This window comes from Pelecanus crispus, chromosome Z (assembly GCF_030463565.1).
Source record: "Pelecanus crispus isolate bPelCri1 chromosome Z, bPelCri1.pri, whole genome shotgun sequence".
Lineage (NCBI taxonomy): Eukaryota > Metazoa > Chordata > Aves > Pelecaniformes > Pelecanidae > Pelecanus > Pelecanus crispus.
Genome location: NC_134676.1, coordinates 61,516,602 through 61,535,897, shown reverse-complemented (window position 1 = coordinate 61,535,897; position 19,296 = coordinate 61,516,602). Strand labels below are relative to the sequence as shown.

The 19,296-nt window shown below is 38.5% G+C and overlaps 1 protein-coding gene across 2 annotated transcripts in view; it reads left to right on the top strand.

The window, feature by feature from the left end:
- Positions 1–19,296, top strand: part of EFNA5 (ephrin A5) — a 209,181-nt gene that overhangs the window by 171,942 nt on the left and 17,943 nt on the right. For both annotated transcript variants that reach the window (XM_075726854.1, XM_075726853.1), the window contains exon 2: positions 1,665–1,957. In XM_075726854.1, coding sequence (XP_075582969.1) covers positions 1,665–1,957 — 293 coding nt within the window. The remainder of the gene's footprint in view (positions 1–1,664; positions 1,958–19,296) is intronic.

Sequence of the window (19,296 nt, the reverse complement as noted above, 5' to 3'; positions counted from 1 at the left end):
GGGTTTCCTATTCACAACTTGTAAGATACTCTTTTTCATTACCTGTAAGGAATGGCATACTGTTAACTGATACAGAGAACAGACACCAATTTGAAAACAATACATTTTTGCAAATGTGTTAAGACAGTATCTGTTCAGGTGACAGGTTTTGAAGCGCTGGAGTACAAAAACATATTTTTAACTAATAATTTAGATAAATGTAAATTCTCCTGGAAGAGCTGTGGTTCAAAGAGGCTTTTCCATGTTACAGAATGGAACTGTGAGGCTGTGCACTGGCTGAAATTATACAGATATATCATGCTTTGATGTGTGTTCAGTTTTTCCCCTTTAAAAAGCTATTTTATTGAAGTTAAATGATTGTAGGGATATGAAAAGGTGTAGTTTGCTCTGAATTTATCCTTGGAGGGCCAGCAGATCATTGCTTTTTCTCTGAAATTAGATAGAAGGATCCAGATGGCAGATTTCAAGCCCATCAGGTGTTTAAAATATGCCCCTCAGCTAAAAAGAAGTATTATAGTTAAATCTGTCATGGCCTTTTTATTGCTCTGTGGTACACTTGACAACTGCAGCCGTGAAAGAGAGAAGCTACAAGTAGCCCAGTCAGCCTGAAGTGGAGTAGGTCAGTGGTTGGTTTCTTTGGCTGCCCCAGGGAGTTTGATAGACGTACAGACCTGGTTTATGGAATCATTAAATCCATCATGGTGTAAGCTCCCATGGAGGCAGTGAATTTGTTCCCGTAGTTTCTTCCAGATACTATGGTAGGCATTAGAGAAGTAATGTAAGTGAAACAGAGAGGGGAGAAAAAAGGACACCCTCCCTACCCCCAACAAAACAGCAATCCCACATCTCTAAGGAGTCTTCAGTAATAATAATAATAGTAATAATAAAGTGCATCTAGGCTGGTGCCTTGCACTGCATTTCTCAGCTGGTACTCATCCAGAGCTGTCACATTAGGCTGAGCACTGATAATTCGTATCCCAGAATCCTTTTATCTGAACAGAGCAATGTCTTCACTATGTCCTTTTGGCATAGGAGATGCACTGCTTTTCAAATATCTTTAAAAGCAATACAGGCTTTCTTTGCATCTTGACAAACTGCTGCTAATCATGAAGAAAGAGTAAACCTGTTTGTGCTCTGGTAGTAACTATAAGTACTTGCAGTCAAATCAGCTTTCAGCACAGGGGTGATTACTGCCTGATTCAGAGAAGAGGGTATGTTTAGGTTGTTTATTTGCATGCATATGTAGATGTTTATATAGACACTGATTCAGGGAGGCTGATACAGTTCTGGCTTCTTTGCTTCTTCTTGCTTCGTTCTTCAATTTAAAAAAAAAAAACAAACCACAACCAAATAAAGCAGGAACTTTGTTTGTTTATTCAGTAACCCATAAGGAAAGAGAGCCTATAACTTGGCGTGCGTTAGCAACAGACTCATTTTGTGAGAGAAGAGAGCAAAACCTTTATCCAGAAAGTTGTATGATCGTAGTCCTGCATAAGCAGTCTCTGATGGCTCTGGTGAATTGTAAGGGTTATTTTTCAGTGAATGTGCATGGCTGGAGTGAAATGAAGTGCCATTAGTGATGCCCCTTTCATGAGAATGCTACCCTGCAACAAGGTTATCCTGTGTTAACTGTGCTTACGTCTAAACTCTTCCTGTGATTTCAGATTCCAGCAGGGCGACTACCACATCGATGTCTGCATCAATGACTACCTGGATGTGTTCTGCCCTCACTACGAAGACTCAGTGCCAGAAGATAAGACCGAACGCTATGTTCTGTACATGGTGAACTTTGATGGCTACAGCTCCTGCGATCACACCTCCAAAGGGTTCAAGAGGTGGGAGTGTAATCGGCCGCATTCCCCGAATGGACCGTTGAAGTTCTCGGAAAAGTTCCAGCTCTTCACGCCCTTCTCACTAGGATTTGAGTTCAGGCCAGGCCGGGAATATTTCTACATCTGTAAGTATGTAGAGATTTACCACTGTTGCACAGCAGGTGCAAGAAACCCAGCTAATTTTTCACCTACGCTCTGTGGAAATACAGAGGGCCAAATGGTATATAATGCAGATGTCTTACGGTGAATGCAGGCTTAACTATCCCCAGATACATTAGCTAGGAATCTAGCTAGTGAAAATGAGATTAAATCACAGCTTCTTTTCTCACATGAAATAGCATGTCAGCCTGTTCACTGAACCATGGCTGACTTTTAAAGCAAAACACACTATTACGTTTATTCTGGCACTCTTGAGGTGGAGGAGGGGATGAGGGGGCAAGAAGAGTAGGATGGAAGTTGTCCCCAGATATGAGGAAAAATAATTAATCCTTTGTGTATGAAATTCCTGGATTTTCTTATTTGCTCAGATGAAATACTCTTGTCTGTAATATTTGTGACCCAAGGAAAGTGAGATCTGTGTAGTTTGTAAGTGGTGTGGCTGCTGATGTCAGTAGTCCGGTGGTATTTAAAGTTGTTATTTCTTAAGGTAAATACTCCTAGCACCAAGCCAAATGGCTCCTTTTTTCTTCCTTCCTCTCCCTGCCACCCCGCCCCCCCCCCCCCTTTTTTTTTTTTTGTCTTGGATGAGCTGTTTCTGTCAGCACGGGCAATGTGGGGTGCTGTGGGAGCAGGCAGGAAGCAGGTGTGTGCATGGGCTCACACACCTTCATGCCCGCTCCCCGAAGCCATGGGGAACACCCTCCCAGAGCTCTGTGCTCTCCTCCACGGAAGCCTGCATTGGGGCTGCTTTGGGCACCCAGAGGAGGTACAGGATAACATCTGGGGCTAAGGAAGTAAAAACATCAGGAGGCTAAAAACCAGTGGGTTAAGCAAACTGATTCTCTGACCCCACTGTGCAGTTGATGCTGCTTCAGCTGTCTCATTTGTTTAATCTTCCAACAAAGATCTTGTTTCGTCAATTTGTTTTGTACCTGAATCTTCGACTTCTAACAAGTTTTGACTGCTCCAGCAATACTTTTTTTCTGTTTTTAGTGTTAGACTAGAGAGTTGAATGCTTTAGACAGACTGTAGATCCCAATAAATATTGCCTTCATACGTGTACCTGGCCTTTCTACTGTGAAACAGTCATTCCACCTCATTTCACCAGAGAAACTGAGTATATATGAACCCTATTTTTCAGCCTCATTTCTTCAGCATTGAGATTTTTCTTTTCCCTTTCTCGACCTACAGGGAAATACATTCCTAGTGGATAGTTTTCCATTAATTTCTTTCTCTTCCAGCAAATAAAAACCTCTATTGAGTGGTGGTTCAGCATCAGAACAACAGTTAATTGTTCTTGTGCTGAAGCACAGTACTAATAATAATAGTAAAAATAATTTTAAAAAGCAAACAGTAATGTTATTTAAAATTGTTTTTTAATATGGTCATGAGAAATGATGTTAGACATATCAGAGTTAAGTGGATAATGTTCTAGGATAAATAAATCTGTACTGTGTAGGCCCAGTCCTAGTCGTGTCTCTCACAAAAGGTTCCCAATAACTTCAACAGGAGTTTTGTGTCATTCAAAACTCTGGTATCTGGCTCCCCGGGAATACTGGATTTTTTTGATGGGGTTTTTTGTTTGTTTGGTTTGGTTTTGTTTTGTTTTGTTTTTTTAATTCAGTACCTGACCATCATCAGTAAAACAAGCGAGAATACTTAGCTAAGGAATGCAGTCTTTAGCATTACATGGTCACAATAAAACATAGCACAGGGATGGCATCAGTAGCTGCAAGCATAAAAAAAAAAACCAAAAAAAAATTGGTTTTCTAAATTTTAAAAAAGAAAGAAAGAAAAATGTTTAATAAAGGTGAAAACCAAGCATGAAAGTGAAGGAAAAAAAAATATGAGAAATGTCAGCTTGGTCTGTCTAGCCAATGGCTTCATTGTTAGAATATACAAAATCCATTGAACTCCCAAGCAAGGCATTGCTATTCAAATACACCCAGGTTGCTTATGCCTGTTTTTCCTCATTTGTGGTTAAATTCAATATTTCACTAAAAATTATTATGTATCTTCTATAACATTCATTTAACTGAGTCATTTAACTGTCAAGGGCTCCCTTCAAAATAATTGTTCCAAAGTGCTTTGAAATATGAAAAGCTTTATGATATTCAACTGCATTTAGATGGAATTATTTTTTTCTTATGAAAGGTAAAATAGCAAAAAATTAACAGCAAAGAGGTGTTCATTTACTAGTAGCTTATTGGCCCGGTATTCACTGAAATTAAATTTTTAGACATGTTTCAGAGACACAAAAGCGTTTTTCCTCCTTTTCTCTAGTTTAAGTATTTCTTGCCTTCATCCCTTACTCTGCTGAGGACAGTAACAAGGTTGGCATTGCAGCAGTTACAGGGAAGCACTGTACGCTAAGTTAACAATTAAATGCAGGTTAAGATTGGGTACTGCGCAAGGGGACATGAACACAAAAGCAAGGAAAGGTAAAAAAAAGATCCTAAAATGTATAATGTTAAATAATTATATAATTCAAAATGAAGGTATCATTTTCGTTACTTAAAGTGTTTTATTTCTATTAATGTGCTAAGTATTGAAAAAAATACCCATAACAACTCAGCAAATATACATCAGAATTGTTGAAATAAAGAAGTGAAGACATGATTAGAACCAGACTGATACAGATTACTGCAGAATCCTGACGGCAGTTTCCGAACCAAGCTCCTGTGTCAATTTAAGCTAGACCACATAGCTCCTTTCTTGAAAGCAATGTGTCATTGGTGTAGTGGCAGAAGTTGTACTAATATTAAGCTGTAGCACATGCTTTTCTCTGAGCAATCAGTCCAGTTATTCCATCAAAGAATTCAGTATTTGACATGATTTATCCTTAAGAAATCTATGCTATTTTTATCATCTTCCAAGATTTTGTACGTATAATTTATTTAGTTATTTGATCACTGTTAATATTGTCATTTATATGTGCTTATACCTTTTTGCTAGAAAGACCAGGTAGGTTTGCTCTTTCACAGTCCTCTTGCTGCTGTCCTGTTCTCTGCAGTATCTTGAAGGTTTTTGCTAGCAGTTAGCAGGCATTACGTGTAATGTACCTAAACATAACTTAAGGGGTTCTTTTTCCATTCTTATTGAGAAAAGAGCTCCTTTCATCTTTTAAAAATCCTGTTTGCTTACCTGTGGTTTATTTGTGTAACGTTTTTTGTTACTGTTTCTCCTGAGTTTTATCTCATGCACTTGTCTTCCTGATTTTATTTCAGAATACGTATGCTGTTTCTTTGTATCACCTTTAATGGTGTGTCATTAGCACTGTATCTTTGTTGTCACCATTTATGTGCATGAAGCTTCTGATTGTCAGTTCAGGAAGCTTTTGTTGTGACCATATTGCTCCTGACCACACTGGGATAGTATGCTTTTACAATTTGAATTTAATTATGATCATAAATAATATTTTTAATCATTCTTAAATTTGTGATTAAATTAAGAAACTGAGTTTGTAAAGGTGTACTTACAGTTGTACATACACTTCTTCTTAATAACATCCAGCTCTCCTGTACTCCTTTTCCTCATAGAATATATTCCCAGGGAACCTGCTATTACCTATTCCCTTGATTTTCTTAATGTTTGCCTTTGTTCCCCATCATCCTTGTTTCTCTGCACTAATTCCTTCTTTTCTTGAAATTTCTGACTCTTGCCTCCTGAGGGCTTTTATTCAAATGACATTCCACCTTGGTGGTCTTAGTTGCTGCTTCTATAGGAGAACTTGTGATTATCACAATTTTGAATATAAAATTGTCTCTCTTCTGTTCTTGTTTCATCTCTGTAACTGGAGGTTGTCCTCACCATGTTCCAAAAACTGTGGAACTGTTTGAATCCTGCTGTTGTTTTTCTCTAACAGCTGCCAGGTAGCTGGACCATCTCTCTGCAACCATCTGCATACCTCTTGAGGCTTCTCTGATACAAAAGATCTTCAGGAAAAAACAGTAGTAGAAAAAAGTGTTTATAATATGTCCACTTCTTTTTGTCTTACTTTTGCCTATTAATTAGGTAGTTAGTTTATCTTATTAATAAGGTTTCTAGCTGAACTCTTGCTGAGGAATAACAGTCTCTGATGACAGTTAAGCTGAACTTACTATCTTTTCTCCCTTCTGCCATGTTTTGTGAGTGTGTGTTTAAGTGTTGAGTGTGTGTTTGTGCTATTATTTTTCTTGAGTCTCTCCTGCAATCCTCTAGCAGTTTCTCTGTCCTGTGCAATTCCAATTTTCATAATTTTGGAGGACGGTTACTGGCTTTTAGTCTCAAAGTTGTAAGCATATTTTAAAATAATTATCACCAAGTTACCTTGTTCCTGTTCCCTCCTTTCCACCTGAGATGCTTGCGGTAGAACCTGTATGCACTCCACCTGTACTCCAGGTGGCCTAGCCACTGAATTTCTGGAGACGGGAGGACACGAAACACCACCACCACCAAGAGTGGTCACGGTGAGGATTTTTGGTTATTAATGAAGAATTTTTGACAAGAGTTTAAAAGTCTAACTCACAGGGAGGAACTGTACATATCCTTATAAAAATCAGCAGTTAGCATAGGAAGGGCACTGTCCACATTTTATGGAAATTAACACAGACCTAACAAAAGCTTCACATGACTAAGAACCTGGAATAGCTTCCCAGATTGCCAGCTTGGCTATTACTATTTTAGGATCGGCTTTGTGATAGCAAGAATTAAAAAAGGGACTTTGTAGAGGCAAGGTTGAATAGCCTGTGATATTATACGGGAGAAAACTACTGAGAAATCTTTACACTGTAGTTTATTAACAGTTACTTTGTATTTTTCATGTGCTCAAAGAATGGTATTAAACAGCCACAGAGCTCATTGCTCTTGCTCAAGCACCAGCTTAATATTGGTGGATATCAATGTTTTGCATGAACAGGCACAACTCACTGTAAGATGATTATTTGATTTAGGGATCTCTGCACATTTGCCAGACGTTTAGTTTGATGTAATGGGAGCACAAAACAGAAAGACTGTGAACTGTAATCTTGACCTATCAGAAAAGGTAAATGTGAGTCCCCCCCAAAAAACTACAATTCTCTCTCTTTTTTCATCCTGTTATGGACCTGGAAATCCCACTTTTTCAGAACCAGCTGATGTTGTCAGAGCAGTAGTTTATACCACTGACTGTAGGTCTGCTGGTAGGAGGTGCTCTCTGAGGGCATAAGTATAGTATTTATCAAGTTTTGACTCTGACTTATTTGAGGAAATTCCTGCTGGAAAAGGAGATAATGTAGAAGAAACCAGTGTGACTACTCTGTTGCATCCTGGAGAGTATTAGAATCAACTAAGGGTTACTGTAGACAGTTTGGCTAATGGTTAAGTTACTTTTTTTGAGGAAGTCAGCTGTTATTTTTGTTATTGTATCCCAGCTGGGGATAACTATTACTAGATTACTATTACTAGATAACTAGTAATACTCTAGAAACACTTTTTTTAAAAACTTTTTTTTTAAAACTTCTTTTTTATTATTTTTTTCATGCAACACTTAGAATATATGGTTTCTGTGCAAGCAGTCATACCAGTAAAGACAAATCTCTTAACTAGCAAACTGACCTTGGTATAAGTGGCAAATTATAACATCTTGGAAATTCAAAGAAAACACAGTGGACATTTTAGCTATGCATTTACCAATGTAAATGTAAAGACACTGTCAGCCTGATTTTTAAGTTCCCTTTATGTAAAAGAGAATTGCTCCTTGATGTTCACCAATGCACCTAATACTGATTCTTCTTCAGAGTGTCCTTACAGTTGTGGGGAAGAAATTAGTTTCCATTTTAATGGCAATACTCTGTATTTCTGGGAGTTTCTCTTCTTCCATTTGTGGTTACAGTAAAGACTGGACATCTCTTGCAATCACCCATTGTGCATCTTGTGTATCTGCTTGTTCAGGCAGTTAGTCATTTTGTATACTTCTAATGCTACCTGTCTCACAAAGTCCTTGGTTAAATCTCTGTTTGGCTTCTTGACCAGTACCCATGCTATCTTTTTCTGTAGGACAAAATAAGACTATGCATACATGAAAATAGATTATTTTGCTTTTTCCACTGAACACTGCATGCAATTATATGAGAAGATCTTTCAGCGAAACCCCTATTTGGGTGGGGGTTTTCCCTCATATCCATAACTTATATGCTGTAAAAGGCCTGGTTTGGATATTTTTTCCCCCTTGAATCTGTCAATACTGGGACTCAAAGATTTGGCTTAGGGCAAAGTTTGGACTTTAGCTTTAGAAAGTTGTGCGACCTCTAGAGAAATGAGTAGAGCAGATTGATGGTAAGTCTTGTCATGCCATACTGGGCTTATACTGGAGGCAGTAGAGTCACCATATTTACTCTGTAGGCTAAACTTTTATTAAAAACTGTTTCTACTTGTGGAAATGGTTGACTTCAGTAGCAGATACTTTGCTTTGAAAGTGCAGACTGGATTCATATTTCAGCAAGTGAAAAAAGGCCATCTGTCTCAAATTTGACAGGTGTTAGTTAATGCAGGTACTGCTGGTGTTTGTTTTCTCGTTGCTTTTTGAAGACACAAGGTCAGAAGATCCCTTTTGGAACTATCCTGACATCTTGGTTCGCAGCAAAAGCTAAAAAATGAAGGTTACCTAAAGAACGTTATTAAAGGATGCTGAGAGAGTTACAAATATTTTTAGTGTGTTAATTATACTTTTCTTTTGGGGAAACATTGTTTATTGCCAGGTCCCCCATTAACCTTTCAATCAAGATCTGATCAGCATAAACACTGATGCTACTTTGACAGCAGTGGGCTCAGACATGCCACTCTACTACGAATCCTGCTTTGATATCTGGTTTACCAGAGTCACTTGAGATGTTCTGAATGAAATCAAAGCAATTGAAAGGGTTTGATAAATGTGTACTTTAAAAAATATTTTTGTGTGATAACATTAGACAGACAAGGAAGGTGACCTTTAAAAGGGAATTCATGCTTAGCTTAGTGTGTAGATTAAAGGACTGGTTTCTGTTAGAAAGCATCAGAAGAAATAAGTGCTGGTCCTCCTAAAAAGAAAGCAGAAACAATCACCAGTGTCTAATAGATTTTGATGTTGGTAGTGTTCTTAGAATCCTCAAAGGGAGCGTTAAAAGCTGTTGAATAATTCGGGACTCAGGAGAAATCCATATAAGAAAATGAAGAGAGAACCCATGGAAGTGCTGGCCTCTGTTGTTTGAGTTTTTCAAAGGGAATGAATATCTTTCAGATAACAAGTTGAAGGAAGACGGTTTGGATTCATGTGCTTCAAAAATTCAAGTGCCATTAAGATCCCCATAGCAGCAGAAATATAAGAGGGGAGGATATATATCTGCAACTTTGAAAGCTGTCTCATGAGCATACTGTATAAGGTCTTCACTGCTGCAGGAAGACCAGTGACTTGTGTTGCTTTCTATTGAAGTACTGATTTTGGACATTAGAAAAATGAGGGAGTGTCCACAGACAGAAAGGATGAGGGTCGGGGTTTTCTTTCCTTTGTCTTTTTTAATTTCTCATCTAACATGCTCAATGAAGGCCGGTTCATTTTGTAGGAAAATAATGCATGTATTGAATGTTGTTATGTGATCATCAAATCACAAACATTAAAAAGATAGATTGCTTAGACCTTGAATAAAAGACCTCCAAGGAACATTAGGAACTTGGTAAGGCCATATGTGACACACCTGCCTTAAGGGAAATGGTGATCAAATATTCCATACTGTTGGCTATGGATTACTGTGATTTTTAACATTTCTCATTCTTGTAAAAATCCCATTGCAACTTTCTTAAAAGGAAGTATTTAAATTCCCGTATTCTGCTGGAAGTGTAATTGATTGAATTGCACACAGCCCTTTAAATCCTGATGGACCATTCATCATCCCTTGCTTTAAATCGGTTTTGATGTTTAGCAGCTACAGCTTAACATCTCAGAGTTGGCTGCACTTCAGTGGTGGGTGAGGGTCTTTGCAGTGGTACTTCACTGGGATGTTATGAGATTAATAAGGTGAAGCATGTAGATTCCTTGGATGAAAGAACTCATAGAAGTGGAGAGTATTATTAATAATTATCTGAGGACTTATCACTCTGTAACAGTGTTCTAATTTGATTTCTGAGCAAACTGAAACCTGTTTAATGAGCTGTTGTATTGGAAGTATGCGTTTTGTAACATGGAGCAGATGCCAACAGAAATGGAAATAACGTAGCAGTGACATTTGGAATAACAGTGTTGTACTTCATTGCCTTCATGTCATCAGTATGTTAGTCTCCCTGTTGTTCCTCAGACTAACTCACCAAGGCAGCACTTTCTCTGCTGATACTGTCTGTGTGTCATGATACAAGCTGAGTATGTATGCGTGCCTGCAACCAATAGACCAAAACCAAACTCCTTCAATGAAAAAATGCTTCCACATGCTGAGCAATTGGCTGATGATCTTGTGTCATAAGTTAATATTCATCATTCAACTCTATATTTTCATAAATACTTGGATTGAAAAGAAGCAAATTTGTTTCTAAGCCACCTAACCCTCTGATATTAGAGGAGGTTGTAAAATAGGAGAATGTTATGGAATTCTCAATAACTTTTTCTTTTTGTTCTGCAGTAATGCATACTATTCAGACAAAGTGGCCAAGACTCTGGGCTCAAAATAGCAAGTGCAGTTAATGCTCCTATGTCCAAGATTCTTGGCAAGTCCATATAAATCATGTAGAATAAGATTTTTCACAGAGTATTCAGAAATGCATAGAAGTGCTTTATTCTGAAAAATTACAGAAGAATCTTTTCAGAATTCCAAATGTTTCCACTTTCCCTCAGGAAAGCAGTAGGTCATCCTCAGATCTACATTATTGGCCAAATGAGATTTTTACTGCCTCTAAAATCTCCATGGCTTCCCTTTTACATCATGGGTATTTAATATTTAAAGTATCAAGTGGTACAGCCAGCTAGGTACAGCACTGCTCTAGGGAATTAAGAATGGCTTGAAGGTGTATCAGAATCTCACTTGTGCCATACCTCTATGCACAAAAGTAACCAGGCTCCTGATGATGGATATGGGGAATAACGTTGCTGTTGCTGATCTTCTGGGGGTGAAATGATCTTAATTATTTGAGGGATAATCGGAATGGCAGTATATTAATCAATTTAAAGAGCCCTGACAATTGAGTCATAGTGGCATTCAAAACGTGTTCAGGGAAAAATACACCAGAACGGCTTAATGTGCATTATGTTTTAAGAGTTGTAGGTGGGGATATTGTGAAGAAATGAGCTTAGATTTCTTCTTACATGTTTTTTGACACATCTGCTTTTAGTAATGCTGGGTCATCTTCCTGTATCTTGATGCCTGTATCATTAAAAATTACATGTGGACTACTTTGTAATATTTTAGGGTTTTGCAGAAGACGTTCAGCTGTGAGGCACTGAAGAATGCACTATCCTACAGCATAGAGCCTTGTATCGGGAATGAAGTCAGGGTCCCTAGCAGCAGCTGCAGCAGCGCTTGCTGTCTGTACACATGCGAATGTATTTCTACCTGAGCAATCTTGAGCAGAAATAAAGTAGCCTTAGGCTGAAAAAGATGTTGTGTCTTTCTTCAGCATCCTGGGGATTGTAAAAGAATGCAACCTCTCCTCTTGAAGAGGGCTTAGTATTAACACCTCTCTGCTTCTGGCTGGTGACACACAGAAAAGTCATGAACTTGTTTTTCCCCAGGAGAATGGAGTGATATGTGCAGTTCCCATTGGTGCTTCATGGAGGTGGGATCTGACTTCCTTAGGTCCTTTCTGTAAACAGCATCAAGAAGTAGAAGGGAGGAATGGCATAGTCAAAAATCTCTGTAGGCACATCAGCAAGGTAGAAAATGTGTTTCTTTCTCAGAGAGGTGCAGAAGCAAAGCATCTGTTCAGAGATAAAGGTATGTTCCAGTGAGGATGATGACAGTGTTGTGTAGTTCAGGCATGAGCTACCGACAGGGGTAGATTGTTGTTCAGCAATTTCTTTTCTCAAGTTTTCTTGTATTTCACAAGACTTCTAAAATTATTTTATTAGCAGCTGAATATAAGCAGGCAAATTATAATGCTACTGAAGTTTCAAATTAATAATCATGTGTAAGAATACACTTAAAGTATGTCTATAACAAGACAAAGATATTAGTTGTTGAACCAGTTGTCTGAAGCCTTGAAATACAGATATTATTTATTTTTTCACCATTGATCACGCTGTATCTCTTACCTGGGTCTCAGTGGAGTAATCTGTGTGATCACAAGACTGCCTCTACGGAATGAAGCATCTCCTTGACAGCTGTTCAGTGGTGTGCTGCGAAGCGCCCACATCCCAGCCCACACACTTTGCTGCAGTACTGAGTTTCAAACCTAAATTGGGAGGAGTTTAGCTGTCTCCCGTTGTAGCACTAAAAAATGCTGCTAACTAGGTAGCAGAAGCAACAGCCACCTCACAGCCTCGCAGTTTGTTGTAACTGGGTCCCATGTCTGTACGAAATGTGCAACTTCCAAGTTAGGTGTTAGGAAGGTGTTAGGTAGCTTTCACTGCTGACCCTTTCCCCCGGGCCCAAGCAGAGTGATCAGCCAGTATGGTTAGAAATTATTGCCAGAGATAGGGTTCCTCATCTGTAGCATTGCACCTGTGGTAGCTTTGCTTAGAAACATACACCAGTGCAACAGCAGTTTTTGTTCGCAGTCCCACTTGAAATACTCAGTGGCAGCTCAAGCAAAACTGTGTGAATTAGTCACTGTCACGTTTAGGCATTAAAAGTGGAATTAGTAATTTATATTAATCACAAATGTTTCTCCAGGTTTTATTAACAAGCGGATTGGCTGCCAAAATGCTTTCTGGAAGACATTTTTTTCTCCCAACTGCCACAGAGAACAAAACAGTTATTATGGGCATTTAGATAAAGATTAACGGTTTCAGCAATTCACTTGAGGAAAACTGTATTTTACTATACATTCCACTTCAGCGCGGACCGTCACTGCCAGCATGATTTGTCACCTCCTTGATAAAATTATACAGTGGAGACACAAGACGGTGTAATTCATTTTAAGAGCAGAAACAGGTTAATCAACAAAGCAGAATGAGATTAAAAAACAAACCAGGCCCACATCGCATAATTTTTTAGCAACTCCAGATTTCCAATAGGAGAAGTGAGATGTCTATCTAGCTGCTGGTTTAGCACATTTTGGTTCATTTTGTCTTCATGTTTTCTTCTTCCTTTGCCCGCATCATGCTTTTGTTTTTTCCTCAAGATGGCTTCTTGTGCCCTATTTAGATCTCCAGGAAAAAGCAGTACAGGTGACCACTTCATATTCTTGTGCATCTGCAAGTATTCTGTGGAATACTGTAAGAGCAGTCCATGAACTCGGTACAGGGTGTGAAGAAATGACTAGAATGATAAGAAAGAGGTCAAAATGAGTATTGCAGGGTTTAGCAGCAGTGCAGGGCAGACTGCCAACATGACCTTCACACTTTCATGTGTTTTGGACAGACAAAATCAATTTCCTAGCATACTACTTTTTGAGCTTATCATGTTCCAAGGAATTAAAGAATAGACATGCTGTATTTTGTTCTGTTATGGCTAGCTCCCTTTTTTTCTTCCATTTTTGTGTTTTAGGATGGTATAAAATGAAGGAACTCAAAACACAAGTGAAAAATCAGCTATTTGCTACAAAGGAGACAAACAAGGGTTGAAGGAGAAAAAAACTCATTACAGAGAGATTAGAAAATTAATTGATTGGTGGCTCTGGCAGTTCCCATTGGATGTCTAAGGATCCTGTGAAAAGAAAGTATAGTCTCAAACATAACATTTCTTGCTATTATTTCTTTCTCTCGCATAGAGACTCCTCTGAAGCATCATTAGGTTGCAATTATTTTCAGTGAAATATTTCACAAGAAAAGGGTATGATAAAATCAGTAGAGGTAGTGTTATTCCCCTGAGAAACTTACCATGGCTAATACTCAAACTGTAATAGGGAAGGGTTCTGTTCAGCACCAAACTTAAGAGATTTGCACAGGGGTAATTCTGTTTCATGGAGGTTTTGGAACTCCTGTGACACGGAGTTAATGTGCCCTCTCTTTTCCCAGAATTAATATGGGGTGGCTGATGAATTCAGTGGGGTCTGAGAACTTGATAATATCCATGGCTGAATGTAAGCATGTCTGAATCTATTTAGTGAAGGATCTATTACTATTTTTTTTGACTAAGGCTGAGTGTTGGCTTAGTGGTACTGTTCTTTCACAAATGACAAAATATTTGTAACAGTGTTTTCTTCTCTACTGACTGACCTTTCTTCCTATATTTGTCATGTATTTATTTAGCAGCTATGTGTGTATGGATTGTATGCTCTTATATGTGCGTATATATACACGTATATATAAAAAATATCAAAGTCACATATTGGTTAAATCTTTGATAAATAATCTTTTTGTGTTAAAGGCTTTAGCTACTGTGATTATAAAAATGCTAATTTTGTCAGACTAAAAATATACATAATTTTAACTCCACTGAAAGATAAGATGTTTATAACATAAAATGCCAGTGAAGTGCCTCTTGGGCATTGTATTATACTTTCACTAGATTATCATTCTCCCCTATAAGCTGAGCTGACCACTTGTTCTTTCTTGTCCTTGATGTGACGTAATCATGCTGTTATCACTAGGCATCGCTTATGCTTTCCAAAATGAAAATGAGGTTAAAGATAAATTCAGCCCTAGTTTAGATAGGGGACTGCTTGGTATACTTCAGGGTAGAGGTGTGACTATTGTCTCTTTAACTTTACTTCCCTGCTGTGCTTAGTTCCTCTTCCCTTCTTCCTGGTAACTAATGTGGTAATGGGTGTGCATTAGAGGAGAAACATTCCCACTGAAATCTCTCCTGTTGAAGAAAATGGCAGAAGGAGCCATTCTCTACAAATGCGCTCCAGCTTCCATAAGGATGTCCACTTTTCAGAAAGTTTGCCACCAACATAACATGTTCGCTTTCACTGGAGTTCTCCAAACTGTATCATGCTGTGCTATTGCTGCCTTCTTAAGTGAGGGAGAAACTGCCTTTTCCAGTAGCTTTGCAGTTACCTGGCACCTAATTCTGTGTAATGCATGGCGTTTGCTGTAAGGGGTGATTTGAGGGCGCTTTGCACGCTCAGACCCTTGAACCGCTTTCTGCTCAGACACACCAGCTGCTTGTTCTCATCAGAAACAATAGCATTGCTTCTAGCCAAACTATGGGATAATCTGAAAATCCAATAATCTGTTCTAGATTTTACACAGGTCTAGAAGATGTACATTAAGAGTTAGCTTGGGAAAAGCTCTTAAAAAGGACTATCTAGGGAGAATACTTCTTAATATGCTAACCTAGCTGACAAGATATATTTCTGCCTAGGACTTTCTCATTTTAGTGAACTAGAGACTTTTTTGAGTGAAGTTCTAAGCCAAAAATAAATCTCTTGGGGAACCTGGTGCCATATCTAAGTTGTAGGCAGAAAAGGAAGAGAAAATTTTCAGAGCTGTATCGACTATGAAGATGAGGAACATTCTGCTTTAGAAATGTAAATTAAAGTTATGCTTTTGGTACTTGTGTGACTACAGCTGGATTTTCATGAGGATGTATGCTGTTCCACAGAGTGCTTGTGAACGGTATATGGTATTCTGTGTGCTAATATGTACATGTAAATCTGCACTCCACCCTTATAAATGTGATGTGAAATTATAAGCATATGTGCATTCTACAAAGAAGTCAGCAATGAAAGCCACACAAATAAAACAGCCACAGAAAGTCCCATGAAATTGCCCTAGCTCTTCAGCATTTATTTTAGGCTGAAGAAAGAAGACCCTGAAATAGTAGCTGGGGGGGGGGGGGGGGGGGGGGGGGGGGCGGACAGGGACGGACTAAAAGTAGCAGTAAGGTTTTTTTCTTGCCATTTCATGAAGAAACAGTGTTTTTATTTATAGACATAAATTTTCCACTGATTTTACTTCAGATTTGAAAAGTAAATAGAGATTGTGTATGTACGTTGAATGCTAAGAATTATTCATTTGATTCACTTTAACTGGACTTCTGAAAAAAAAAAATTCTGACAACTGTACACACAGATTATTTGATAATCAAGGTCTTTTTTGACTTGGCCATCTGTGAAAATGACATTGATTTTTGTGTATCTACATTTAAGTGGAATCTGTCTAGGCTTTAGGGGACTGATCTGAAATGCACCTAAACACACAAATTTTCAAAAAACAAAAAAAAACCCCACCAACCCACCCACCTAAACACAGGGTAGATACAATATATGTAATTTATTCTATGTAAATTGCACATATGCATCTTCAATCCTGTTCTTCCTTGATCCCAGTCCAAAAGTAGATAAAATAAATAGATTGCATATTACAGGCCATATGTCAGAAGTGCTTAGCATTCCCAATTAGAGTCATAATTTTAGAAGTACTTAGCTGTCACTTAGGTATCCAAATAGTTGGCTAGATTTCTAAAATGCTTTGCACATGAAGCACTGAGTTCTTCTGAAAATGTGATCTCTGTTGCGGATTGCAAACATCTTGAAAGCTTGTCAGTAGGTTCTTTTGAATGGTATGTTTGTATTTTACCAGGGTTTTTTGTTTGGTTGGTTGGGGGTTTTTTAAGTGCAAATACAATATTCCTACCATCTTGAGCCCCGTTTCTGGTCTCCCATAGTCAAGGGCTAAGATAGTCTAGTATTGTTAGCTGTTCCTTCCTTTTAACACAAAGTGCAACTGTTAGCTTAGAAACACATAAAAGAGTCATTGTAGTGTTGATGTGGATGGAAACTGACTTGAAAGTACAAGGTTTCTTTTACATTTAACTAGTGTTTTAAACAGCTTGCTCTCAAGAGCAACTGTGCGTCTCTAGACAGGTAATGCTTTAATCAGACAGAAACATCTAGATGGAGAGACCAATAACAGAGGGAGCTGCAGCATTGGGCTGTCTTGGCCTTTTGCTCATGTGCCACCAGAGTCCTGCCATGCTCCTCAGAGGTGGTGGGAGCAGGGCTTGTACCCTCTTCCGGTATGAAGGTGCTCCACTACTCAACAATGGGATTTCCTGTAGGGCTTTTGTCATAGGTTGTGTAGCAGAGCCATGGCATTAAGCTGATGGGATTTTTTTTGTGAGCCCATGGGTGGGTATTTTATCAGCAGTCATGTCTCAGGTGGGAAAATTTTAAAGAAAAATCATTAAAAAAACCCACCTTCGCCGTGAGCCACTGATGACCATGATCTGTGGATACAGCTATATGAACCTCTTTCTTCCCTAAGCAAGTGCACACTATTTCTATAATTGGAGCTGGTGGAAACTTTTCTTTAAAAATGCCATCACCTTCCATTGGAGGTGGCTCCCATATGTCACTGCTGAGGCTTGGGCTGAAAAGTTTCCCAGCCCTTAGTGCATCTGTGGTACTTGCTCTCCCTGCTGCTCTGTATAGTGCACCGGCCATTTGTTGGCAAGTTCATATTTCAAACTGCAGGGAATTGAAATGATTGAACAGACAGGAGAAGAGTTTTATTTGCAATAGCCTGTGTATCCCTAGACTCTGATTTGGCATAAAACATCTGCTTCATGATCTGTTTCAAGGCCAGTTTGCTTCCGCCTGCAAAGGTTACGACTTCAGGCAAGCTGTGTCTTTGCTGGCAGGGGGAGATTTGCCTGAAGACTTGATTTAGTCAGAATCAAAGCATCCTGCCACAGAAATCCTTTTTTCAATTACTTCTGAAAAAGCAGCCAGACGGTAAATGTATTAACATATTAAACAGTGAGTAAAGGAGGCCACTGACTTCTGTTGTATGGGGTTTTGTGAGAAGTTGATATAAACCATATCTGTGTGTATGTGTGCATGTGTGGCTAGGAATAAACATTCATTGTTGTTCTGACAGTAAGAGAAGTGGCAGATACTCTACAGGTAACTGCTTAACTTTGCTGCAAATGAGCAGAGTCAGTAAGTAAATCTATTGGTTTCAGCTACCGTTTATGCATATTTTCAATTTTCAAAGTTACTTGGTGTAATATTGATGTAGTTTCTCTTAAACTCTTAGAAAATAGGCCCTACAAGATACAATATTTGGAGATAAATTGATGCATAATTTTTTTTTTTTTTTTTATTCATGGTGGGGACCTAATTCTCTGTTTTTTTTGTTTTGTCTCCTACCAAAAAGTCAATTTTTGAAAGATTGATACAGATTTATTTGCAGAAGTGTCATCTTGATCCACACTTACAAATAATGTACAAATAAAATCCACATTCCTTCTTGCAATAACATAGTTAGATTCAACCTTTATTAGAGTGTATTGTCATCTATGTACTTCACTGCCATTGATGCACAGTCTTTGCAACATATGGCTATTTTTCCTCCTCAGAAAAAATCCTTTCTCTAGCTTAAAAAAAAAAGTAATTGAATATTTGCATATCTCCGAGGAGCCATGCGGGTTAAACTCTGCATTCATCTTCTGCAGTTCTTAGGCCGCTTTTTGTTTAAGAGTAAGAACTATTGCTTTTATGAAGTGCCTTTTTCTATAAAGTCAAAACCTCACAGCAGTGCACAGAAAGCCAGTGCTATAAAGGAGCTAAGTAGAGTCTTTAATAGAGGGAGCTAGATTGTAAGTGGTTTTGTTCCTATGGAGCAGATAGATTTGGTTCCATCTGTTCCATATTCATAACAAAGGAGCTCACTTGCAGGAGGACTGACTTCCCTGGAGTAGCGTGGTAATGATCTTTTCACCACAGATTGAAAAGATCTGAAAATGGTCACTTCAGCTCAGCAGAAAGCAGCTAGCACTGATAGTGCTTCAGACCTATTTTTTGCAGCTCTGTTTCAGGATGCATGTTTTTTCTGAATAAAAAAAACCAAAAATATAAATCTTAATTTCCCCTCCCCCCCCCCATCAGTCCTCCTTCTGCGGAATTCAGGATGTTTTCTCAAACAAAAATGGAACGACATGTTACAAATTCAGGGTAAATTTTTCTTTATTTGATCTTGGTATTAAAGGCAGAGGCGAAAAATTATTTACTGCCAGTCTGGGTTCTGTCTCCTGAATTTTTCTCATGATCTCTACTTTCTCAGCAAGAAGATTCTGTGAATGAGAAATCTGAAGTCCACAAAATGTGTGTGAAAGTTCCTTGCTGGGTTTTGTAATTAGGATGCTCCAGTGCCAGCTTTGATTACACACCTCATGGGCTTTCAGGGGAAAAAAAAAAAAATCCAGCTTGATCCAAGAAAAAAAAATATTCTTGTCTCTGCAGGATATTTCACAAGGGGAGACCAGAAAAAGGCAGG